The following is a 27037-nucleotide window of genomic DNA, read 5'->3' as shown; positions in this document are numbered from 1 at the left end:
TACCTTTGAAGTTTTAAACGAAGTATTTATCTGCATCACTCGAGTCTTCGTCCATTCTATTCAATTGTTTGTCTGATAAAAATAGCTTTAAAACATCCTCCTTCAGAAGAAAACTGCATACAGATGACGGAATTTGTTCATTCATTATATCTAAAAACTTGAAAAGTTTGTAGCCCATATAGTGCTGTCGGATTTTGTTTCTACAAAAAGTTTTTAACGTTTTCACTGGTAGGCAAGGTAACTCGGTTAAAGTAAATCTTTCAAAAGCTTTTATTTCGTCAGTTGACAGAGAATAATTAGTTATTTCTGACAGCAAGTCAAATAATGTATCGTTGTTTAAATTAAAACTCAGTGATTTAAACTTTACTATTCTATCTATATCATTGGCCTGAAGTCGCATTGATGAATTAGATCTAATTATTAGATGAAACATGTGTGTATCACTTATGAAAGATTGGTGATACGGCAACGTAAATAGGAAGTCGTCAATGTTCCCTAAACCTTTGTCATGGAGAAGAAGATATTTGATGACATGAAATGATGGAATAGCGCTATTCAACGTAAGAGGGGCTCGGTTAGTGTCGAAAAACACGCTTGAGGTAGTATTTTCATATAGACGATGGAGAATAGATACACGATTATACTCTGGGTCTGCTAATGTAGCGTAATAATCTTCATACGTTATTATTACATTTTTAAATTCCTTGTACATTGGATTGGCTACACGCCGTGCACCTGCCTTCAAAAGTAACGCAACAATTTCTGGAAAATTTAGCTGCTCGGCCCAGACAAGAATACTACATTCGTTAACTTCTGTATTTACATTAAACCCATATTCCACAAATTTGTTGAATGCAACAGTATCACCATGCAGAACTGAAGTAAACAATATTTCCCTAAAAAGCTTTGATTCTTTTTTAATTATTTTCGTTTTCCAAGATAGAAATCTTGAACAGAAATCTGATTTGTCAAATATGGTTGAATAAATCCACCTTGCATCTAAAACAAAAACAAGAAATTGATACATCAATATTGTCAGACCATATCAAATAGTGATATATATTTAAATAATGCAAACGTCTGAAAGAAAGCAAATAATGATCAGTTGTTCGATATAAGTTTTAATATAGTCTAAAAAAAAGTCACTTGAACTTCTTATGCTATAATAAATATCGTTTTCAATCTGATGTGTACGAATGAAGAGATTTTTCATTTTCGGAAGCTTAAGGTAAACGTAATTTTTCTGCTCATTCGTCGGGTTGTTGTCTCTTTGACATATTCCACATTTCCATTCTCAATTTCATTTGTTTGTTTGAGCTTCTGATTTTGCCATTTAATTAGGAACTTTCTGTTTTTAATTTCACTCAGGCATCGGTATATAAATATATATATATTATTTTGTGATTTTATTTTACACTGTCATTTGGTAAGGCCTTTTGATACTTGATGTTTGCTGTGAGCCTAGACTTCGTGTTGAAGGCTTTACTTTGACGTATAATGGTTTACTTTTAACAAGTTTTGACTTGAATGGAGAGTTGTCTCATTGGCAAAGTCTTCTTATATTTTAGTATATAACAATAACTATTTGAAAATATTGTGTTTCGAACCATACAGTCGCCATACTTCATTTAGACGAGTCTTAAATTACCTGATTTGTATATCAAATGAAACAATGATACGTAAGACTCTAATGGTAATTTCTTTACAGAAAGTAAATATTCCAGGTCATCTACATGCTTGTGTATGATAAGGTTATTCATCGTGTCACTCAGTAAATTACAAAACTCCATGCCGCTAACGTTCGCTTCTCTTAATAAACACCGATCCTTACGAATAATCTTGTAGAGCATTTTAAAATCGTGGATCATTGTAAGCTCTAAAACCAAAGAAAATGTGCCATAATCACAATTCAACACTCTTCCATTTTTGTTTACGGTGCAATTTATCGGAGCACTTAATATAGATCTTGGGTAGTTCGATACAACTTCGTACATTATGGAAGAGTTTTCATGCAAAACGGACAATAACGGTACTGACAAATGATGTAGAAGTGTAAATAAAGGTACATCATACATTTTTTTCTTGCAATATTTCAACATGGACACAATAAATTTATTCTTTCCAAAAAATATAGCCAAGTGAGTCCAGTAAACTCCAGCCGCCTGTTTCACTGAGTTACGTATTCTTTTATTACATGGAGGAAAATTCTTATCACATCTTTTCAATTTCCATGATTCAAAAATATCTTGTGGCATACTTGCGTGATTTTCCGTATCGACATACGAATCGTCACATCGCTTGGTAACCTGCGCAAAACCCTGATTCTGTAAAACGTGAGGACACATGCAATACGAAATACTTATTTCAAGAATATCTAAAATAGTTTGTTTTGAAACACCATCTTTAAATCCTCCTTCTAAATAGTGTGAGCATCCACAATTTTTTATCGATTTGTCAGTTGTTTGGATTTCTGTAAATGGACCAAAACATTTATGCTGAAGAAAAAGCATTATGAAAGACTATAAATAGGTTAGTGCATGCGTAACATGTAGATGTAAACACGTGACAATGTTAGCGGATGCTACACGTGTAGCAGGATTTGTTTAAAAGTTTATAGTTTGTTTACACTCTACGCTCACATCTGAATGTTTCAGGTATAATTTAAAAAAAAATACTACTTGAGTGTTTCATAATACTGAAAGACGAATATATATACTGTAACGAAAACCGAGCAGTCAGGCTTTGGTGTTAAACTATAAATGTGTAACCCTTAGTGTGTTGCTATAAGGATGTGTTTTATACCAATGTATAAGTATATATGAACTTAAGTTATAACTGGCGACCCTTCTTTGGTAGCGTGGTACTCTGGTATCCTGGTACTTTGTGGTATTCCGGTAGATCTAAGGTTGGTTCTGTATAGGTTTTGTGGTACTTAGTGGTATTCTGGTAGATCTTAGTTTGGTTCTGTTTAGGTTTTTGTAAGAATAACAGACTCGTTAAATAAAAATCAACTTGAATTAACTTTAACAACTGTTTAAGATGCGTTAAATATCTATAATTTATACAAATAGTATATGGCTTAACAGTATTCTAGTCTTACAAATAAATACCTTATTTTATTAGAATATCGTAAAGAAAATGGATAGCGGAAATCTGAGGCGGAAATATAAATACCTCAAAAGTTTAGTTTAGTTATCGGCAAATGGTAAATCAAATTCAATGTCAAAAGATAACGTTTCTCTCAAGAAGTTATTATCTAAATGTAACTTGTTAAAGAATTAACAAGCCCACATTATACGGAAGTAGTCTGGTTACTACTTAGTCTGGTATATATTAATGGTTTCGGTACATGTGTAGCGGAATCGGTTTTTATATATCTAAAATTATATGTTAGATTGCTTATTTCAATTTACAATTCATTTTCATTGTTATTATTTTGCTTACATGTTCGTATCTAGGGTAAACTAAAAAGTGTAGTTGATTTCCATTGGTTAATCACTAAGGGTTCTCGGTGTTTTACATAAGATAAATGATAAAAAGCTTTTCTTTCCTTCTCGGTAGTAATCAATAGTTGTTTGGATTAAAATATATTCGAGTGCACCTTTATATACAAGTTTGTATCGAAGTACGTGGTTGGTTAAAGTTGTTATTTCTTCACCTGTAATTAGTATATAAAGTAGATATTTTATTAATTCGGCCGCTTGATCGTATAAAGCCAAGGTCTGTATAAGACATAATCGACATTTGGTTTGAATAAAACCGCCGTTGTTTATCTTTATTATTAAGGGCTTACGGGTGTATTACATTTGTATACCCCGATGTCTGAATAAGACACTGCAACTTGGTTTGAATAAAACCGATATGCTTTATTTCTTAGGGTGATTGTTCGTTGCTTTATTTGGTCCGCTTTTAGTCCATAGCGTGTTCTAGTAAGAATTTAGTAAAGAAGCTTTTATATTTTGGGGGTTTGAATTTAAGATTTAATGAGATTACGATAGAGTTTCACCGTTTAGGGTATTTACGGTAAAATGCCATTTGTTTAGAAGCCGAAACTAAATATTCATTTTACATTTTTTATAGGAGTTTTTACATTATTTTACAATGTAATATTTTATGTGACTTTGATACTTTGTATTGTTATTGCAATATAATTTACATCTGTTGATATTTTGAGAGACCTTATTAAATTATATAAACTTACTTATCTCGATCTCTTCAGACAAGGAGACTCAGGGCCCAGTGGTTCGAACCTTTACATAAGGTTAACAGACGGTTTTATACAATTTATAGTCGGAAATATCAAGTAGACTTGTGTTTCGGGAATTAATCATTTCCGAGCCATAAGATCAATTACGCTTGATTTAATATAATTGTCCGATTACAGGTGTTTCAATTTGTAGTTAACTTAGGTATATTGAGGTCAATGTCAAGTATTGATTTGTCTGTGTACTTATAGGTAAAGGTGTGTTCGAAGAGTAGACACACGTATTTACAGTATTGTTGATTTGGACACACGATAAAAAGGAACTCGTCATTACAATGTAGAAATACCTGTAGCTTTAGAGGCTGAGTTAACATTATAGCTGACTTTAACAAATAAAACACAGAGTTAATAAAAGAAAGATATTTTATACATAGAAAAATACTGAGGTTAAACCGTCTCCTGTTACACATGTATAACGTGACGGTACCCAAATTGCACCTATTTTGACGGTTTTTTCATCTACGATTTTTAATGATAAAGACAGACATGTCCATTCTGTGTTTATTTTGTAGCTGTATCCTTCTTTATTATAAAGGTACACCAATTTGATTTTTATTCCATATGGAATCATAGAAAAATTGGTCTTAACTGACCTCCAAACCGGCAATGATTCTGAAATGAGGAGTACCCAAATTGCATCCATGCATAAATTCACATCGTCAAAAGTCTAATAACAGAGCTTTTGTTTAATTTCTTCAAATATTTTGAACAATTAGATATTAGTCTATGCTTACTCTTTATTATTTTTTAAATGGATACTTGTAACATATTGTATTTGCTCATTTTAAAAAGATGACGTTTTGATGACGTCGCATGGCGACGTTTCAGTACAGTTTGCTTTTTCAGTAAATACTTCATCTGTTGATAAATACTGTGAACGTTTTGTCCATATCTAAATAGTTTTACCTGTGTTGAAAGATGTGCTAAGTATCAAATCATAAAAATACAAATTGTTTAGTCTCTAGGAATTCTTGTAAGATTTTCGCTGCTAGTTTTGCTATAAAATAGGTGCAATTTGGGTACTCGGTGCAATTTGGGTACCGTTACGTTATATATTTTAAAAAATCGCTTGGAATTAGCGTGTGTTACTTGACCAGGGTAAAGTCGTTCTGAAGTCTTATCCATTTTCTCCACCGTATTTATACTTACAGTTGGAAAGCAGGTCACGGTTTGACCCCAAGTTTATCAGCAACAATAGAGTCACGTGACCGTGAAAATTCAGTAAAAAACCGGATGAGACAAACCTCATTTTAACTCACTGAATACTATTGTCGTAATAAAAACTTATTAACCTAACTAATCTTGAGTATCCATAGTTTATTCTCGTCAAAGCTCACACATCAAATCAAAGTCCTTTATTCTTTATTTTATCTGCAAACTTGGAGTTTGGGTGAAAATTGTCAAGTCTCCTGAACGAAAAATCTAAATATTTACGAGGAAACTAAAAATGATGGGCTGAATTTAAATTTGATAAAGCATCTCATTAAGACAAACACTCGATATGAATATCTCGGCAATAGAATGTTGGATACGCAAACGTCAAATTGATTTCAAACCGAAGCGGTGGTTTTTATGCCGATTTGTGCAAGTGGTTATCTCCCCTTAATATCACCAGTCAAAAATAAAAACCCAGCAAAATGCATAAAAATTAAAAAAGGAGTTTACTTTACAAAAATTAGAAAGAAAATAAACGAAACTCGATTTATAACTATGTTATGATAATATAAAGAAGAGATACTTCCCCCTATTTTTCAGAGAAGGACTAAATGTAAATATTAAAAGACAAAATATTACTGCAGTAAAAAAAAAACAATTCAGAAATGTGGATAATGACACCTACAAAATTAAAAACCTAGCTATATTGAAAGAAATTAGATCTGGCGGATGAAATATACTACATGTAATTTTTATATGTGGAATCATTCCTAGCAGAATTTTTTTTTAAACACTTCTGATTATATTTAATGCAATAAAACATAGTTTATACAATTTCAATAATCTTTCTGAAAATTGATATAATTATTAAATAAATAGTACTGATCATATATATTTTATATTCTATAAAGTGTGACCAAGAGTCACAACAAATTTCTTCAAATTAAGAGAGCCTTTAAACTCAAGCCTATGTTTCTTAGTTGAACAGTAAAATACAAAAAAGGGATTTATAAGTTTTATACCAAAAATATTGACAGAAGTTCTGTAAAAAAATATGCTTTAAATTATAAGTGAAAGTGACACAATTTTGAATTTCAGAATCATGATTATTGTAAAATTAAACTATTAGATTAGCTTGCACAGTAGCCCTTTGTCTTATTTCTCAGGGTATTTTATAGATTATGAAAGTAAACTTTTTGGAAAAAATGGGGCTTCTTCTCTTGAACAGGTTGCTGTATCAGCTTCTTTAAATAATTACATATTTATAAACAAAGTATTGTATATATACTTTTCATGAATACTAGTAATAGGAAATGAAATGAAACTGGTGGGACAAATTTTGTGCATTTTACTTCAATAATGATCAAAGATGCTTAAATTTGACAAGAATTTGTCTTTTGAAAAAATTCAATTTTGTAAGAACACATCTCTATGAATAAACTTCTTGTTTGGCTGACTTGGCTTGATAAGCTAGTTTTTGGTCTTATTTCTATAAAATTGAGAATGGAAATATAGCTTACTAAGTAAAGAGATAATAATATAAGCAAGATTTTATTAACTGACCTTCATTTTCTTTTTTCATATGTTATTTTCCTACAGAATTTTCTTTGCAATTCATTTTCAATTGCTATTTTTGTGCTTTTGTCCATCCATACAGTAGGCTATCAATAATTTGTCAGATCTGTCAGAATTTTCCAAGACGTTTAGCTTTAAACGCAATAAAGAAGATCTTTGTTTGTTGTTTCACTCCAATGTGTAAATTTTTACTATGCACATGACCCTGACACATATTTTGTTATAAACGTTACATGACGTATGTTGAAAAAAGAAAACAATGTCACCGTCAATTTGTGTAGGGGATCAAAAGGGGTTTTAGTTACTTTAAAATACAAGTATCGTATGGAATTGTGAAAATCCACAACTTTTAATCAAAATTTCATTCATGTCTTTAATAAAATCAGTATTTTAGAACACTTTGAAACAGGTACAATGAAAAGAAGCTAAACTTTACTGTTTTAAAGTAGAAACGTAGCTAAAACCAGATAAAAATTGACATGGCTGGTGGTCACTAAAATTGATGTATAAAAGTAAAAAATGATGGCTTCAAAACAGTGCATAAATTTGAAATAGGTTTCCCGGTTTCATTTAAGATTATAACCGTTCTTTTCTGTATTTGGATACGCAAACGTCAAATTAGGAAAAATCGATTTTTTTTTTTAAAAAGACGGACAGGATAAGGGAATAGCAATAACAAGCTATTTTTTGTAATGTTTGTATGTCGTAAAGAAATTATATTGGTCACAAAACCTACAAATTTTAAAATTTAATTGTAATAAAAGCATGACAAGTTGCAAAAAATACTTTAAACGTCAATCTTTTAGCCGATTGATTTGGCGGACTTTTTGACGTTACGGACGACCGTAGCGCCACCTAATTAATTCCCCCTGCTATTATAGCTGATAAAGCTTGACGACAACGGACGTTTCCAAGGACTTGCTTTCCAACTGTTAGGCTTACCATTCACCGAAATTACAAAATCTAAAGCCGACGTCATAACAAAAATAGGTTATGACGTCATTGTGGTGTACGTCATTTGAAGTAAACACAGCTGTTCCGATTGTAAAAACATAGAAAAGAATAATAAAAAGTTAACAAACATAGTTACACAAGAAATATATAATAGGAACAGTCAATTAACGGTAAGTATTTAACAACATCATCACACAATTTTAGGGAAAACAAGTTCCATTCCAAGGGACCCCCATTTCGTTACAATACATATATATGATACGTCATGTACAACGAAAGAGTCAAAATTACTTACCAAACCAAAACAAACATGACAAGTATAGTGGATTATCCTTGAACTTTCTAATTAATTCATCATCCGTGTCGTTTCGAATATCATTGAAAAGATCGCATTTCTCTTTCCTAGACAACTGACGGAAATACAAATCTGCAATGGATAACTTTGTTTATAGCATATATATACGAAGGAAAAATTGCTCCTTACCTTTGTTCTTTTATGCATGTAAATTGTAATATATACATATGACTAATAAAAAAAGCAACACAACTTCAATGACTGACAATAAAGTAAATTCTTCTATTCATTTTGATATTTCTTACTTGTCAATCATGTATGTATGTTATATATATGGTCAAATTTCAGGTCTACAATGTTCGCAACATTTGAGCGAAGGGATTAAAATTGAAAGTCAAAATGTTAAGGACTTTTGCACTTGGTCTTATTCATAAATGCATGCAACACAAAACATTAGCAAAGTGTTGTTACGGACGAAGGATGGATATATACCCTCCCACATCCTTCGACTGTGTTTTTGATGATTGATTTTCTTTGTTTCGATCTTTTGAGTTCAACCCTTTTCAACTGCTTTTTATAGTGTGTTCTGGTCTTGTGCTGTTACATCAATGTCCCAGGTTGGGGGAGGATTAAGAGCTCACATACATGTTTACCCCCACCTATTTTTTTTAAGTTTGTCATAAGACAGGAGTCTAAAGTTTCAGTAGTTGTCTCTGGTTCACATCTGTCATATTTGTGGGGTTTTTTTTGTAAATTGTTTTGTTACAAAATAAGCCCGCTAGTTTTCTCACTTGATTTTTTCTTTCATATTGTTCATGTCTGGGGTTTTATAGCCGACTATGGACTTCGTCTCATTGTTTAAGACCGTACAGTTGTCATCAATTTCTTACATCCACTTTATTTGACCTTTGGTAGATAGTTGTCTCATTGGGAATCAAACCACATCTTCTTTTTTTATATTCATCTGAAATTAAGTCGAACATTTTTAGTCTGCAAATTTGTGAAAAAAGCCATATCATGGCATTTAAGTATTTTTGTTTTGTTACAGAAGATCATTGGGATCAACATTTTTTGGGGTTTCTAGGCCATAATTTCACTCCTACCCATTTGTTCAGTGTAAGTCCAAAAGTCTTCTTCCCATCCTGATTTATCAATTTTAAAGAACCCCTATTTTTTCGTTTAGCAAACAGCAAACAGCTCTAAGACATACAAGCTTTATTTAAATTTGGCATATACGAGACAGTTGAAAACATCAGCTTTTAACAGATCAAATGAAATAATACAAAAAATGCATTTCAAAACACATAAAAAAAAGATGTTAGTATAACAAAACTGGAGTTCCGGTGAGCTGCCTTGAGTTTTATCTGTCATGTGACTTCCATCGCTATGTAAACAAAATGTAGACATCGTCACTCCCATCATATGTTGAGGAAACGGATGAAAGGGTTTGATTTTATACTGCACAAAATATTTAAAATACCCACAGTCTTACGGGAATCAAGATTACGTGTCGTAAACATAAAATATTTCTATACTAACCTACAGCCGGAATGAAGAGTCTGAAAGTGCTGGAAACTTTTAATACGTATAGAAATGACGTATTAAAAGTTTTAATTTTTTTTTATTTTATACATATACATGTGACCGAAACACAAAAGTTAAATCCAATAGTTCAAACAAACATATGATATCAAGGCATGCATGCACATATTGAAATGTTTAGCATTCACATACGAACATAATGTGGTTGTTGCGAGAAGACTTGGTATAATTTACGTATATTCTCTATATTGATAATGTTAACATAATAATGTATTTTCTGTAAAAATAGAATGATTTATCTTTATAGCATTACTGAATGAGCTAAACAGATTGCATGTAATCAAATTGCATAAAACTTCTAAAGCTTCTTTCATAAAATAATGTAGTGTCGATCAATTTTGATTACGTAGGAATTTTCCTAGCATTTAATTTTAAAGGAAAAATGCGTAAAACTCCGGCCTGTAGTAAGGAAAATACAAGGGGGGAATTTACATTGACTCGCGAAGCAATCATACTCAATAATGAATTCAACCCCTCGAAAACCATGTGTTTTATATACAAGTTAATTGATTATGAATTATAAATTCGAATGACTTTTCCCATCGCATGATTATATTATCTTCGCATTACTAATTAAAATCAATACACATGGTTGATGCACTAACTATAAACATGATAAATGTAAACAGTTTAACTCTTACCATAATTAAAAGAAGATTCCATTCGTTTTGAATGTTGTGTACTCATTACGTAAATCCACCCTCGCGTGCAGCAAATGTATAATTTTGTTTTACCAAAATGTTTGTAAACACTTATATATTATGGCCTAGTTCGATCACCAACCATACTTTAGTTTTGTTGGTATTAGTGCGCATGTCTGGTTAATTGAATAATCGAACTAACTTTGGTACCAGTTTAGTAAGTTAATATGGCGGCGTTTTTACGAAAAATGTGTATATTGGAAATGTTTGATGACGAAGACGAAGATATTCATCGCTTGCTTGCCAAGAGATCAATAAATACATTAAGTGTGATTAATATGACGACCAGAAGAAGTTTCATGCCAAAAGTGACGGATTACATGGCAGTAGTCGGACAAATGGCGGTCCCTCAGCACATAGATGATTTTAAAATGCATTACCGCATCAGCAGAGATGTTTTTCATATCATATTGGAAAGCGTTCAAGACTTATTAATTCGAGGAGGAAGGGGGCCACATGACACTGTCACCCCAGAGAAACAGCTTCTAGTATGTGTCAGCTATTTAGCGACAAACCAGTCTATGAGGGAAACTGCACATTTCTTTAATCTGTCGAAGTCGACAGTGCATCAGATCATTAAAGAAGTGTGTAATATTCTGGTTAATCTGCGTGATAGGGTAAGAAAATGTCAGTGACCTAGGAAAACTAACTCTGGACCATATTATTTTTGGTGTACTATATTGCGCTAGAAAATTTTAATTGATCTTATTCTTAATTCTTGACATCTTGTTTACAATTTTTAGCCGATTTATGGGGGAAAAGGTTAGTTATTAGTAACCATAGTTATTAGTAACCATAGCATATTTCTGAATTGGTATCTACAATTTAAACAATATAATCAAATGCTAATAATGTAACATGTGGTTTTTTTTTTAGATTATTCGTTGGCCATCACCTAGACAACAAACAGAAATCGCAACTGAGGTAGAAGCAGTATGCTCTTTGCCTGGGGTGACAGGTTTCATAGACGGTACACATATTCGACTGTCAGCTGCTATTGGTGGTGAAAGGGACTACTATAATAGAAAAGGGTATCCATCTATTCAGTTGCAGGTAAAACATATCACAGATCTTTCATTAGTAGCTATACAAATTTTAATTGAAGTAAAGTTTAATCATGTACAAAGATGTTTGTATATGGGGTTTCTGATTTTCATCCAACCGATTACAACTTCCATTAAGACTTTTGTCATGTCTTCCTTCAGGCTCATTGGTTGGTCCCAAAGTTTTTATGCAATTAACAACTTACACATTTCTTTTCTTTGGTAAAGTTGTTGTCTCTTTAACAGTTTTTAATTCTTTATTCTAATTTACATGATTATTTCATTGATGTTTTGCAGGCAGTGGTGGACAACAATATGAAAATCATTAATGCCTACACCGGATGGCCAGGCTGTGTGCATGATGCACGCGTTTTAAGAAACTCAAGTGTATACATCAAAGCTGAAGCTGGCGAGCTATTTTCACAAAATTATCACATCTTCGGGGACAATGCATATCCTCTTCGTAATTGGTTAGTTACGCCATTTAAGAACTTTGGAAATCTGACAAGGCAACAAATTAAATTTAACAAAAGGTTATCAGGTGTGAGACAAACAGTTGAAAGAGCCTTTGGTCATCTTAAAGGGCGATTTCGCAGACTCAGAGATGTGCCTCTTCATGATCATAAAGAAGTTTGCAATCTTATTATTGCTTGTTGCGTCTTACATAACTTGTGTATTATTAATGAGGATGATGTTGAAGGATACATTGAATATGAGGAAGAAGATCCCAATAACTTTCCAAATGTTTACCAAAATGGACATGCTGGTGTTCTAAGGCGTTTACAGCTTGTTAATATACCATAGATTTTACAATTAACATTACATTGGATGTTTGTATATTGTGTAATTCTGATACATGCAAATAAATCTGTTGCTGTTTAAATAAAATACTATTTTCTGTATCAATTACTTTAATTTCTATTAGGTTCAGGGAAAGTTTCTTAATATTTATGTTCTATAGTATAATCTTGTTAACTGAAGTTTGACAAATGAACCATAGAATAAGGTCAAGTAAACATACGTCTTGGCATTATTAGACAGACAGACATGTACGCGTTACAAGTAACCACACCAAAGATTAAATTGACCAATAAATTATGAAAATTAGGTCAGATGATTACTGAAAGACGGACATTTATAACTTTCAACCATTCAATACACCAAATATAAATGGACTGCTTATAGTAGTATCTGAGAAATAGACCATACAAGGAAAATGAGGTCAAGGTCAATGCAAATGAACATGCCATGTATGACAGAAAGAAACATTGTAACATAACGCATCTATATACTAGTATATATACAAAGTATACATCCAGGTCGTCTACCTTCTGAAAAAAAACTTCATCATTCTTTAGTAACAAGAATGGGCACACCAGATCATTATCCTTATGTTTCAGGCGAGACAAATCGGCAAATCACAATTTTAATTTCTATGTTCAAAACGTTGTACAAACCTAAATTGAGCCTACAATTCTGAAAGATCACATCATGATATATGTAATATGAACATCATTATAAACTAATCTGACCAAAAACTACAACTGAAAATGTACTTTTTTATTAACTACCTTTCACATGTAATTTTAGTGAACAGTAAAACCGTTGCCAATCCAATATATCAGCATACAATGAAGAAAGACCTCAACACAAGAAACATATGTACCAAGTTTCAAGTTGATGTGACTTCTATTTCACAATAACCTATAGCTACCTGACCAAAACCTGTAACTTGAAATCAAGTTTTTTGCACTCACATTTCGAAGTTAAGTGAACTATAAAATTGGGATCTAGACCGTTATTTGGCATAGAATTAAAAAAAATCCCATTTAAATCAACATGTGTACTAAGTAAGTTGATGTGACTTTTATTTCTTTTTAAACTAACTTGACCAAAAAATGTGACCTGACCTGTGACAGACGGACACACATATCAGAAAACAAAATGCCAATTTCCTACTGTAGGTTATGCACAAAAGGTTTAAAGACCGACAACAGACGCAAAATGATTGCAAAAGCTTACCCTAACTCGGTCAGGTAAAACAACAACAAAGATTTTTTGCTAAGGACAGACACACATGAATATGGCAGGTTATACTAGTTTTAAACATCCTTTCAACAGATTTTATTGTAACATAAAAAAATAAAACATTCAATCAAAAACAACCATTTTCTTTATGGTAAATTTAAAATAAACAGCATATAACAAACAAATATATTATGCTCATCAAAAAATCTTATTCACCTAACCAAGCTAGCTAAATGAATGGGAATAATACATGTATTTCAGCATGCTAACTTACATTTAAAGAGGTTCACTAGTAAAACAATCTAAAAACAAAATAATAGGAACTCCTTCAAAAATTTACATGTTAGACTTCCGTATTCAATAAAGAGTCATTTAGGAGCATGAAAAGCCATTTAATACAGATTTTAACTGTTTTTCATTGATATTTCAAAGACAATTGAAACATTCGATATAATATATATAAGATTTTAATTGAATTTGCCAAATTATATTTCTATCCATTTTTTTTTATACAATAAGAAAAATAATAAAGTGCCAATAATTTTGAAAGATTTAAACATGTAAAACCCATGAGTCTCCTTATAAGTCTTTATTTAACTAGAAAATATGACTAGAAAGAAATTATAATTCAAATGTAAATATTTTCCTTAACAATTAAATACAACGTACATTTATTGTACTATATTAACAGAGTTTCTCCCTGAGGTTTATCAAATAATAACATAATAATACGACTGGCATGACAGGTTCTCCTTCATTCTACACAAGGAAATTAAAATTAATAAATTCTGTAACAGGTAAAAATATTTCCCATTTCTTTCAATCATTTATTTACGATCTAGATCTTTTTTGTAAAGATCGAGCAGTTTATCAAATCTGTTCATTTTGTCTTTATGGAATTCTTCCATTTTATTCATGAAATCAGTGTTTTGCTTTTCAAGAAGACAAACAACATCTGTACTTTTTCTTTTTTTCCCTTTTCCATCTTCTCCCTGTCCCTTGGTAACTTTTGATGCTGGATTTTCAGTTTCGTTCGTTTCTTTTGCGTTTTTATTTTTATCTTTATCTGCAATTGTATCAAGCAGATAGGCAGGTCTGCTACTGGCCTTTGTGCCATATTGTTGATCAAAATCTTCTTTTAGCCTGAAATATTTAGCCTCTGATCCTGACCCTCTTGCACCATCAAGTACCTCTTTCCATCTCTTTTTTAGATTGAAGTACTTGTTCATCACTTGGGTTGCAGTAATGTTACATTTGAAAGTGCTATTAATTTCGTTTGCAATGTCTTTCCATAATGTATTGTGATTTCGGGTTTTACCAAATGCATCATGTCTTTCATGTCTTAAATGAACTAACATATCTTCTTGTTTGTCTGTCCAAAGATGAATATTACTGGTGCTACTAGTACATGTAGATGGTGTGTCTGCATTAAATGATGATGTAGATGGTGTGTCTGCATTAAATGATGATGTAGATGGTGTTTCTGCATTACATGATGATGTAGATGGTGTGTCTGGGTTACATGATGATGTAGATGGTGTATTTGCGTGATATGATGATGCAGATGCCATATCATCTGGCGAAGTATTAGAGTGCATATCTACCTGTGCTAATGGCATAAGGCCATTGACTATAATTTCTTTAACAGCCGGGTCTGAAAAAAAAAAAGATATCAATGATCACAATAACATAGATAATTTGGGGCACATAGAAACCAATGGAAATCTTGTAGTATTTTATCACAAATCAGCAAAATATAGGATAAACCTAGGTCAATAAAGGGTAAAATGTAGGTCACAGAAACTTCCTCGAAAAACATGTAACAAATCGTGATTGAAAATGAACAGTTCTTTTTGTGGATTAAGTGAATATAGCACAAAACTATTAATGAAAATTCATTGGATAAGGAGTTTTAACACAACTTTCATGTTTTTTTTTATTCCACTGGATATTTAAATATCTAAATCAACATTGAAGATTTTAAATTCTAACTTATATACCTGTGTCTTTAGACAGCAAAATTTTGGCAATGTCATCAGTACATTGCAATTTGTAGTCTGTCCCTTCCTTTGTCTTTGACTTCATTATAATTGTCTTCATTCTACAACATATTGATAAAAGTTATCATTTTGTAATGAATAAATCAAAATCAATTCACAACCAGAACATAGCAAATGGTATGACCAGAGTACTTCAATTAAGTGCCTTGTAGATCTTAACATTTATATATATACATACACTGTTTGGTGTAATTTTCAGACTTTATATATACGGACAAAATTTGTCAGCAGAAAATCTAACTCTAACACTGTTTGGTGTAATTTTCAGACTCATATATATATATATATGAAAGGATATTGCTTTTTTATAATTTTTTGTTTGAACACATTTAGTGTGTGACTATCCTAATCACAGTGTCTTGGAAATTATGACCGTCCATGTTTTAACTTGGTGTGCAGTATATTTACACTGCAACTTTGAGTTTCGGTATATTGCCTTTTAAGTCTTATCAAAACTTTTCTTTTTGTATGAAGAGAGTGTTACATCTCAAATTTGATATATACTGGATGACTGGTATATGAATGATTCGTTCATTGTTTAAGATTCTACAGTGACTTTCAAGATGAAGAACAGAAATAAAAACACTGTTCAATAATAATTTGTATCTATTCTATGTAGTTTCTGTTAAGAATTTGTATCTCTATGATTTACATTAGCTTCAAATCTAAATTTGGATCATTGTTTTCCTTTCATTGTTGTGTTTTTTTAATGTTGCCATGTTCCTTATAAATTGCCTTTCAGATGCTGATATTCTTATAGTGAAAGTTGTGTTTTGACATTTCTACTATATAATAACCGCCTTCAACAAGTTGAAGTTTACGTCACTACATTTTTAAGACATTACCAACAAGATTGTGTCTAAATAAAGTACAAGTACCTTAGTTTGCTGTTGCACAGGGTTCACAAGTTACAACTTGTATTTCTTTAGTGTTGAAAAATTCAAGAAGATCTATAAACTTTGCGCAATCAGCGTGAAAACAATTCATGCACGATGAACACCTCAAAATTGACCTAAAATAAAAATGAAATTCTGTTTAAAACTATGCTACAAACACACATTTTTGTTAGATAAAATAAATTGATGCAATGGACCACCTCATTCATAAAAAGTCATGTTCTCCATTTGTAAAATAAGATGAAAACAGGAAATAAGAATAAATGGAGAATGTGTTTATGTGACACAGATGACCCTGCTTACATGTACGAACATCTTAAACGGGGGCAGAACAATAACAGTTACAACACCCCAATTTCGAACTTGAGCTGTGTTACACAAATGTATGTAGTGACTACTAGTAATCAGAATTGTGCATAAATTGTGATAAAGAATCATCATGATCAAAAGTGTACCTTTGTGCATTTTGTTTGAAAGTACAACATGGCGACATGAGGTGAGTTTGTCTAATTGTCATTATTGAAATGGGAAAATTTATTTATTTATATGTAAATATATATATATTTTAATTTTAAAAATATACCAACATTTTGAACTGGTAATGAGCCTGCCAATAACTGGAAATAGCAGGATGAAAATGAAAACTCTGTCCCCCATATACTAGGAAAATACAGGATTCAGTTGTTTGAAAATAATTGTGCGGCAAAGCCATGAAAAATAAATACAACCAGCTTAGAAAAAAAAAGTACATGTATAAATAACTCATCTGAAACAAAATCCTGGCTCCCCCTAGAATATTAAATGTTTGTTCTCTTATCATGACTGTAGAAATGTGATATGCAACCGTAATGACTATTAGCTCAGTAACAACTATTAATTGTATACATATATTTTTTGTGTTACATACAGATAGACAGATTCATACCTGTAATCCCAATCAATATATATGATGACACCCGACTTCTCTTGACGTTCCAGACTTTCAATACTCAGTGGAGGTTTTTGGCAAATGAAGCAAGTCCACTTTTGCATTTGGCTTAGTTTTGATTCCATCTGAAAAAAAATATATTGATGTTGCAGAATTTTGATAATAACAAGAGAAATTCACTTTTCATGGATTTAATGAGTCTTGAGTTAGAGTGGCTGGACTCACAAACTTGACTTTAACAGTCACAATTCGAACAAAACATTGCCTTTAAACGTGCTTATTTGTTTTCAAGGGGGGGGGGGTTCCCCCAAACCCCCTGGCTACAGGTATGCGCCCTATGAGTCAAGAGCTAATAAAGAATAATAAGTCTACTATAATAAGCGATAGAAATAGGCATATACCGAGTTAGTCCAAATAATTATGACGTCTTCAAAGGCTCAGTTGTAATGGTGTTAATAGGCGTCAGACTCCAGGGGCGTATCCAGCCATTTTAAAAATGGGGGGTTCCCAACCCAGAGTAAAGGGAGAGGGGGGTTCCAACTATATGCTCCCATTCAAATGCATTGATTGTCCAACCCCCCCCCCCTCATGGACTTGACTGAGGGCAAAGATATTGCAAAGGCATATATTGTAGAACTACCTACAATGTAACATGGTTTAAGAGAGATCGTTCTCGAAAATCAATGTCACTCGGAATATGCGAAGTCTATCATGCTTATTTTCCGAACGAAAACGCATTTATTTTCCATACAAACATATCTTAGTTCGCTATGTGTTTTCTGGTATCAGTTCTACTTCTTTGTAATACTAATTGTCTACTGTATAAAAACATTTCCCCATTTTTCAATATTGACAATTGGACAAACTCACCTCATGTCGCCATGTTGGATCCAGAGAAACCCACGCTTTCAAATGGTTGAACCCTAGTCGGGCGCTGACATCACTTTAGTCGAACCAGAGCTAGTTCGATCACACTTTGGTTTCACCACTGTAACTACGGTTGATGATCGAACTAGGCCTATATGTTTTTCGACGGTCGTCTGCATATGTTTTTATCTGACTTCTGTGTATCGATTAGTTGTTATTAGAAGGGAGACAACTGCAAATACAATCATCATATGTACCAGGATTGAAAATTTATATTTACGCCAGACTCGCGTTTCGTCTACAAAAGACTCATCAGTGACGCTCGAATAAAATTTTTTAATAAGGTTAAATAAAGTACGAAGTTGAAGACCATTGAGGACCAAAAGTTTTTTCTAAATACAGCTAATAAAGGTAATCTATTCCTGACTCTGAGGAGGTAGAAAAGCCTTAGAAATTCAAAAATTCAAAGTTTTGTAAACAGTCAATTTATAATTATGAACATATTAATGAGAGCTCAACTCAACACATAATTGCTAACTACTGGGCTTGTGATACCCTCGGGGGGGGGGGGGGGGATTCCACCAACAGTGTCAAAAATATGTTTAACAAATATTTGATAACATCAAACATGTGTGGGTAGATTGTGTTTACTGCGGAAGTGGCACTTTAATATTTGTCTTGAATCTCTTTTAATGACGAGTAAGGATTTCATCTGGACACTGTTTGGTTGTTCTACTTAAACTGGTTGGAAAAAAAACCAAGATGCAATTATAATGTTACGTCTTGTGCTCCATTTATTCATGTTATTTAGCAATCGTCAATGGTCGTGCTAGGTTTCAATGTTGTTTTCAGATTAGACAATGTCATGTAGATATAACACACGATAACGCACATTTAGACCCTCATTACAGTATCATGATAAACTTCTGTTTTTTAAACATTTCAATAGAAACACTCATATTGCCCCTAATTTCAATTGATAAAAAGTTATTATAGGTCGACGAAAATACACATATTCATTATCATGATTGAACTTTGAATTATAAGATAACAGATGTTCATCATATTTATCGCTTTGCTCAAAATAACTAGTTGTCTCACTGTCTTTGTTATGTTTATGTAGATTATGAAACTGAAGGGATGTATTGTGGTAATATCCTATTCGATCCATATTCCGAGTATGGTAAACGGTTTAACTGGTGTAAGTACAGACAAGCATGTAATTTAACGTACGTTATTTGTGTTTCTGTTTGAACAGATGTATTAATGTTTCTTTAGTGTGAATATGAGAGTCAGGATTGGGTCTGACATTTCTCTTAAATCCCCTGGACCATTGGGCCAGTGGTCTTTTCTCAGCACTTTGTGTCCGTCGTCCGTCGTCCGTCGTCGTCCTCTGTTAAATTAAAAAAAAAGATTTTTCCTGAAAAAACTGCTGGCTCAAATTTAACGACATTTGGCTACAATCATCAATAAAGTATTTAGTTTTAGAAATGTGTCCTATAACCGTTTCACAGATGATATCTGATATGTTCCTCATGCCATAACTACAACCCTTCCCTTTTCACGAATGTTGCCTACCGAATTAGACCATTTACCGGATTAATAATAACTTGAGCATTGAGACGGGTGCCACATGTGGAGTAGAATCTGTTTTACCCTTAAGGAGCATCTGAGACCACACCCAGTTTTTGGTGGGGTTCGTGTTGCTTAATCTATAGTTTTCTATGTTATGACATGTTTACTATTATTTCTGTATGTCTTTTTCTTTTTAGCCATGGCGTTGTCAGTTCATTTTCGATTTACAAGTTTTCCTGTCCCTTTGGTATCTTATGTCCCAGCTCTTTTACGCCAAATCTGATTTTTTATCTGATTTTTTTTATATTGAATGGGAGGTAACTCTTATACAAATTTGAGTAAAATAAGAATTTGTAAAGTTAAAAATACTATGAGTTTCTCCAATTTAATGAACAGCAAAGATAAATTTGTTCTTGTTGGCTTAGCCAAGTTCTGTAAAATTGTAATGTCAATTTACAAATGATATTTACCTTCCCATTTATTCATGCATTTGTAAATATGTTTGTTCATGCATTATATCTTATTTGTTATATTGTTGTACTATCATGCCTCATGAGAGGCCTTTAGTGAAATGAAATGTTTCATGTTTCATGTTTCAAGAAAACAAATTAGTTGATTTAAAATAGACTCAAAGCAGGTACATTTAACCCAAATTTGATTTGATTTATCATATGCTTTTTGGGGAATAAAGTTATATTATCCCTATTGTAATTGTATTATATATATATTTTATTTTAAGTCTAAATTCATGGACTAAGTAATTAAGTAATTGTGTTATAATGTGTATCATAACTTATTTAGAAATTTGAAATAAAAATCGCAGTAAATTCATAGTAACCCCCCCCCCCCTTCCCCCACCCCCACCCCTTTTAGGGCCTTAGTGTATATATATTAACTTTAATTTACCTTTTGATCACACAAGTTGTCAAACAATATTGTATTAATCACGTGCTGAACCTTGTTCAATTCTTGGTTGCGACTCTGTGCAAGCAAAGAGTAAATAAACCCTATCCTCGGGACCATTGATGTAATTCGATAAGACTTTGTTTTTTTCTGTCAAGTTATCTGGTAGCATAAAATTCAATATTGTGCGACATAAAACTGGGAATTCATCACAAAGTTCTTCTACAATTTGACTCCAATTAAAATTTATCATATCCTCAAATAATTTCCCATACACTAAGTTTGCCTCTTTTTCTGTTTTTTTAAATATCATGCTGGTTGGATAATATTTTCATCAGTTCATCAGTTATAAGATGTTTGAAGGAATCATACTTTAAAAGAGTTTGAATACAAGTGCAGATCTGGATCCAAGTGGCACGATTTCAGCTAATTCTATTGGTGATAAATTATCATATTGTTGTTGTTTGACTATTATTTTTTTCAGACTTTTCACTGCTAATGTCTCTTCTTCTTTGGGTAAAGTTTCTTTTGTAGACTTAATTTTTAATCTCTTCCTGTGTGTACTAACAACACTATAGATGTGATCATGACATTCAACATTTATAGGTGTATCCTTAAATAATTCTTTACTACATGTAACTGTACTATTTGATTTGTTTTTCCTATTAAGACTATTTGTTTCAATTTCAGGTGTAGACAGTAATATCCCAGAATCATTAAGCGTATCATGCTTGGGTCTGATTGGCGTGCATGTAATATTTGATATGTCCCCAAGCTGTTTTCTCACAGTGTTACAATTTTGTGGTGTTGAAATATTACTGGAAGTTGACATGTGGGTTGATTTCGGTGATGAAGGTGTAAGATTTTCAACATTTTCTCCATTGTTACATGTAATAATTTCTTTTGCTTCTATTTTTACAATGTATATTAATGTTTTTCTCTAGTCTGATTCTAAAATTTCTTTCAATTCTTGTTAATTGTTAAAAACTACTGTCGTCTGTTTTGTTTACATTTTTGTTAATATTCCGGATGTGGTACAGTGACGTTGCTATGTAACATAGTAACGTGAAATCTCGTTAAAATCTCCAGGGCAAAAATCGGGCCATAGCGGTTGTTTAAGTGAAGCGTAATACAAGCGGATTCCAGTTTAAATTTTCAATTGATTCCTTATGAAGTTATTGCCCTTTATATCATTTTTTTCGTAAATTTGTGTAATATTTTACAAAAGATTTACCACTTAATCTACTGGTCCAAATAGAATAAAAGTTAAATTAGCACCAATTTTAAATAAGGTATGTTGACTGAAGAATGTGTCAAATGCGCCAGTCATCCAACCAACATGTCTGCAAAGGCTAAATAAAACCTTGGGGTCTACAATGGAAAAAAAACCTATTGCAAATGTCACAACTTTGAAACTAATTTCAATAAGGGGTCTTCAGTAACTATTATAAGACTACAATGGGAGGACCTGCTTTTGTTTAACCACTGGGCCAACAGAATTGCCTCAATTAATATTAGGGTATCTTAGACTATTAATTATGGTTTTAAACTTATTTTACATGATATCGAAAACAACAGTAGATGCAGGTGAGCGACACATGCTATTGGGAACCTCTAGTTTCTTTATTATTTATTTATGAATCCTCAAAATAATGATGTAAAATCATAATGACATTGTATGACTATAAATCAAAATTTATCTGTAATCGTATGATTTCTTTACTTTAAACATTGTACATTTCTGTAATCAGTATTATATTATCTATTTTTCATATTTTTCACTGTAATTTCATAGATGCTTTAACATACATAGATGTATAAACATAGATGTATACACGAAAATGTATAAACGTAGATGTATAAACATACGGATGTGTTTTTCGTTCATTTTTTTTTATATAAATAAGGCCGTTAGTTTTCTCGTTTGAATTGTTTTACATTGTCTTATCGGGGCCTTTTATAGCTGCCTATGCGCTATGGGCTTTGCTCATTTTTGAAGGCCGTACGGAGACCTATAGCTGTTAATGTCTGTTTCATTTTGGTCCTTTGTGGACAATTGTCTCATTGACAATCATACCACATCTTCTTTTCGATATATAGATGTATAAATATAGATGTATACACATAGATGTATAAATATAGATGTATAAACGTAGATGTATAAACATAGATGTATACACATAGATGTATACACATAGATGTATACACATAAACGTATAAACGTATAGATGTTTAAACATGGATGTATAAACGTAGATGTTTAAACATAGATGTATAAACATAGATGTATACACATAGATGTATAAACAGAGATGTATACACATAGATGTATAAACGTAGATGTTTAAACGTAGATGTATAAACGTAGATGTTTAAACATAGATGTCTACACAAAGACGTATACACATAGATGTATAAACATAGATGTATAAACATAGATGTTTAAACAAAGATGTATAGACAAAGATGTATAAATAAAATTATCATAGATACGAGGATTAAAACTTGAATTTACACCAGTCGCGCGTTTCGTCTAGTAAAAAAGATTCAGAGTTTATACGCGATAGTTTCATCTACAAATGACCTATCATTGATGCTCGAATTAAAAAAAGTTAAAAAAACCAAATAAAGTACGAAGTTGAAGAGCATTGAGTTGTGAAACAATTGTTAAGATTGTGGTAAAAACATCAAACTTTGCAGAGTTTAAGTGTAGGTCATAACCAACATTTATAGCTATGCACCCAAATCAGAATATAAATATGGCCGCTCTTGGCGCCCAATTTAAAATGGCCTCCATCAATCAACAGAAATCACAAAAATAATTAATAGCTTCACCAGTTTTTTGATCGTATTTGGTAGAGTAATCACTAATGACAAAGACTATCATCTGAGGACTTTGGATATTGAAGTACTGGTGGCTATATTGGATGATGGCCAATTTGAAAACAAGAATTTCAAATATATCAATTAATATCATTATTCGCTTTTTTAATAATTGGTATTTGCATTGAATAATGTTTTGATGCATTTACAACTCGATTTGCAAATGATTGTTATATAACGGATACTCACTAAGTTTACCTAAATAACTATTTTCGACAAAAAATACAAATATATCAATATCACAAATATGACCATATCAATGATAAATTCATTTCTATGCTGACTACTGGGCTGGTGATACCCTCGGGGAATTCAAACTCTACCAGTAGTTGCATCGACCCATTGGTTTTAAATTAACTCATCATAGATACCAGGATTATAGTCGCGCGTTTCGTCTAATAAAAAAGATTCAAAGTTTATACATGTATGCTTATACAGCTATAAACATAGATGTATACACATAGATGTATAAACATAGATGTATGAACCTTTGATTATACCTCTATGGTTATACTTTATACTTTTGCACCCCATTATTTTCTATTCTATATGAGCCGCGTCGGATAGAAATCGACCTTATGCAAATCGACGTCAAACCGTGTAACGTTACGATAAAGTTTCACAAAAGTTGACAATAAAGTAAATTCTTCTATTTATTTTGATATTTCTTACTTGTCAATCATGTATGTATGTTATATATATGGTCAAATTTCAGGTCTACAATGTTCGCAACATTTGAGCGAAGGGATTAAAATTGAAAGTCAAAATGTTAAGGACTTTTGCACTTGGTCTTATTCATAAATGCATGCAACACAAAACATTAGCAAAGTGTTGTTACGGACGAAGGATGGATATATACCCTCCCACATCCTTCGACTGTGTTTTTGATGATTGATTTTCTTTGTTTCGATCTTTTGAGTTCAACCCTTTTCAACTGCTTTTTATAGTGTGTTCTGGTCTTGTGCTGTTACATCAATGTCCCAGGTTGGGGGAGGATTAAGAGCTCACATACATGTCTACCCCCACCTATTTTTTTTAAGTTTGTCATAAGACAGGAGTCTAAAGTTTCAGTAGTTGTCTCTGGTTCACATCTGTCATATTTGTGGGGTTTTTTTTGTAAATTGTTTTGTTACAAAATAAGCCCGCTAGTTTTCTCACTTGATTTTTTCTTTCATATTGTTCATGTCTGGGGTTTTATAGCCGACTATGGACTTCGTCTCATTGTTTAAGACCGTACAGTTGTCATCAATTTCTTACATCCACTTTATTTGACCTTTGGTAGATAGTTGTCTCATTGGGAATCAAACCACATCTTCTTTTTTTATATTCATCTGAAATTAAGTCGAACATTTTTAGTCTGCAAATTTGTGAAAAAAGCCATATCATGGCATTTAAGTATTTTTGTTTTGTTACAGAAGATCATTGGGATCAACATTTTTTGGGGTTTCTAGGCCATAATTTCACTCCTACCCATTTGTTCAGTGTAAGTCCAAAAGTCTTCTTCCCATCCTGATTTATCAATTTTAAAGAACCCCTTTTTTTTCGTTTAGCAAACAGCAAACAGCTCTAAGACATACAAGCTTTATTTAAATTTGGCATATACGAGACAGTTGAAAACATCAGCTTTTAACAGATCAAATGAAATAATACAAAAAATGCATTTCAAAACACATAAAAAAAAGATGTTAGTATAACAAAACGGGAGTTCCGGTGAGCTGCCTTGAGTTTTATCTGTCATGTGACTTCCATCGCTATGTAAACAAAATGTAGAAATCGTCACTCCCATCATATGTTGAGGAAACGGATGAAAGGGTTTGATTTTATACTGCACAAAATATTTAAAATACCCACAGTCTTACGGGAATCAAGATTACGTGTCGTAAACATAAAATATTTCTATACTAACCTACAGCCGGAATGAAGAGTCTGAAAGTGCTGGAAACTTTTAATACGTATAGAAATGACGTATTAAAAGTTTTAATTTTTTTTTATTTTATACATATACATGTGACCGAAACACAAAAGTTAAATCCAATAGTTCAAACAAACATATGATATCAAGGCATGCATGCACATATTGAAATGTTTAGCATTCACATACGAACATAATGTGGTTGTTGCGAGAAGACTTGGTATAATTTACGTATATTCTCTATATTGATATTGTTAACATAATAATGTATTTTCTGTAAAAATAGAATGATTTATCTTTATAGCATTACTGAATGAGCTAAACAGATTGCATGTAATCAAATTGCATAAAACTTCTAAAGCTTCTTTCATAAAATAATGTAGTGTCGATCAATTTTGATTACGTAGGAATTTTCCTAGCATTTAATTTTAAAGGAAAAATGCGTAAAACTCCGGCCTGTAGTAAGGAAAATACAAGGGGGGAATTTACATTGACTCGCGAAGCAATCATACTCAATAATGAATTCAACCCCTCGAAAACCATGTGTTTTATATACAAGTTAATTGATTATGAATAATAAATTCGAATGACTTTTCCCATCGCATGATTATATTATCTTCGCATTACTAATTAAAATCAATACACATGGTTGATGCACTAACTATAAACATGATAAATGTAAACAGTTTAACTCTTACCATAATTAAAAGAAGATTCCATTCGTTTTGAATGTTGTGTACTCATTACGTAAATCCACCCTCGCGTGCAGCAAATGTATAATTTTGTTTTACCAAAATGTTTGTAAACACTTATATATTATATGTTTTTCGACGGTCGTCTGCATATGTTTTTATCTGACTTCTGTGTATCGATTAGTTGTTATTAGAAGGGAGACAACTGCAAATACAATCATCATATGTACCAGGATTGAAAATTTATATTTACGCCAGACTCGCGTTTCGTCTACAAAAGACTCATCAGTGACGCTCGAATAAATTTTTTTAAAAAGGTTAAATAAAGTACGAAGTTGAAGACCATTGAGGACCAAAAGTTTTTTCTAAATACAGCTAATAAAGGTAATCTATTCCTGAGGTAGACTCTGAGGAGGTAGAAAAGCCTTAGAAATTCAAAAATTCAAAGTTTTGTAAACAGTCAATTTATAATTATGAACATATTAATGAGAGCTCAACTCAACACATAATTGCTAACTACTGGGCTTGTGATACCCTCGGGGGGGGGGGGGGGGGGGGGGGGATTCCACCAACAGTGTCAAAAATATGTTTAACAAATATTTGATAACATCAAACATGTGTGGGTAGATTGTGTTTACTGCGGAAGTGGCACTTTAATATTTGTCTTGAATCTCTTTTAATGACGAGTAAGGATTTCATCTGGA

The 27037-nt window shown here is 32.1% G+C and overlaps 4 protein-coding genes across 6 annotated transcripts in view; 2 read left to right on the top strand and 2 right to left on the bottom strand.

Moving 5' to 3' along the window:
• LOC139485655 (uncharacterized) lies at positions 1 to 26525 on the bottom strand. Of its 3 annotated transcripts, none has more exons than XM_071270280.1 (4): positions 26340 to 26525; positions 8244 to 8375; positions 1649 to 2470; positions 1 to 999 (listed from the first exon to the last, which is right to left on the bottom strand). In XM_071270280.1, exons 1-4 carry the CDS (start codon positions 26383 to 26385, stop codon positions 14 to 16), a joined length of 1986 nt encoding a protein of 661 aa, XP_071126381.1. In that variant the 5' UTR covers positions 26386 to 26525; the 3' UTR covers positions 1 to 13. The 3 variants fall into 3 exon arrangements, with proteins under 3 accessions (XP_071126381.1, XP_071126380.1, XP_071126382.1); XM_071270279.1 differs by lacking the exon at positions 26340 to 26525 and adding an exon at positions 10487 to 10602; XM_071270281.1 differs by lacking the exon at positions 26340 to 26525 and having other exon boundaries at positions 1649 to 2964; positions 8244 to 8368.
• LOC139485653 (uncharacterized) overlaps positions 8003 to 27037 on the top strand; it is a 48162-nt gene continuing 29127 nt past the window's right edge. The window contains exon 1 of the mRNA XM_071270277.1: positions 8003 to 8118. The gene's annotated coding sequence lies outside the window, so the exon portion shown is untranslated. The remainder of the gene's footprint in view (positions 8119 to 27037) is intronic.
• Positions 10613 to 12575, top strand: LOC139485656 (putative nuclease HARBI1). Its single transcript, XM_071270282.1, has 3 exons — positions 10613 to 11163; positions 11423 to 11599; positions 11887 to 12575. The coding sequence occupies exons 1-3, from the start codon at positions 10714 to 10716 to the stop codon at positions 12391 to 12393; spliced, it is 1134 nt and encodes a 377-aa protein (XP_071126383.1). The 5' UTR covers positions 10613 to 10713; the 3' UTR covers positions 12394 to 12575.
• On the bottom strand, positions 13699 to 18526 carry LOC139485657 (uncharacterized). Its single transcript, XM_071270284.1, has 5 exons — positions 18372 to 18526; positions 17499 to 17626; positions 16556 to 16689; positions 15618 to 15718; positions 13699 to 15271 (listed from the first exon to the last, which is right to left on the bottom strand). Exons 4-5 carry the CDS (start codon positions 15715 to 15717, stop codon positions 14445 to 14447), a joined length of 927 nt encoding a protein of 308 aa, XP_071126385.1. The 5' UTR covers position 15718; positions 16556 to 16689; positions 17499 to 17626; positions 18372 to 18526; the 3' UTR covers positions 13699 to 14444.

Source organism: Mytilus edulis, chromosome 8 (assembly GCF_963676685.1).
Source record: "Mytilus edulis chromosome 8, xbMytEdul2.2, whole genome shotgun sequence".
NCBI lineage: Eukaryota > Metazoa > Mollusca > Bivalvia > Mytilida > Mytilidae > Mytilus > Mytilus edulis.
This window is presented reverse-complemented; position numbering and strand designations above follow the sequence as displayed.

What these genes read in the sequence shown, in the direction of transcription:
- LOC139485656 (XM_071270282.1), top strand. Translation starts at nt 10,714, where the DNA reads ATGGCGGCGTTTTTACGAAAAATGTGTATATTGGAAATGTTTGATGAC. An exon ending in TGGTTAATCTGCGTGATAGG is followed by an intron (nt 11,164 to 11,422) that starts GTAAGAAAATGT and finishes TTTTTTTTTTAG; the next exon opens with ATTATTCGTTGGCCATCACC. An exon ending in ATCCATCTATTCAGTTGCAG is followed by an intron (nt 11,600 to 11,886) that starts GTAAAACATATC and finishes GATGTTTTGCAG; the next exon opens with GCAGTGGTGGACAACAATAT.
- LOC139485657 (XM_071270284.1), bottom strand. Translation starts at nt 15,717, where the DNA reads ATGAAGACAATTATAATGAAGTCAAAGACAAAGGAAGGGACAGACTAC. An exon ending in TTTGCTGTCTAAAGACACAG is followed by an intron (nt 15,272 to 15,617) that starts GTATATAAGTTA and finishes TTTTTTTTTCAG; the next exon opens with ACCCGGCTGTTAAAGAAATT.
- LOC139485655 (XM_071270280.1), bottom strand. Translation starts at nt 26,385, where the DNA reads ATGAGTACACAACATTCAAAACGAATGGAATCTTCTTTTAATTATG. An exon ending in GTCATGTTTGTTTTGGTTTG is followed by an intron (nt 2,471 to 8,243) that starts GTAAGTAATTTT and finishes GTCCATTTACAG; the next exon opens with AAATCCAAACAACTGACAAA. An exon ending in TCATTTGATATACAAATCAG is followed by an intron (nt 1,000 to 1,648) that starts GTAATTTAAGAC and finishes TTTTTGTTTTAG; the next exon opens with ATGCAAGGTGGATTTATTCA.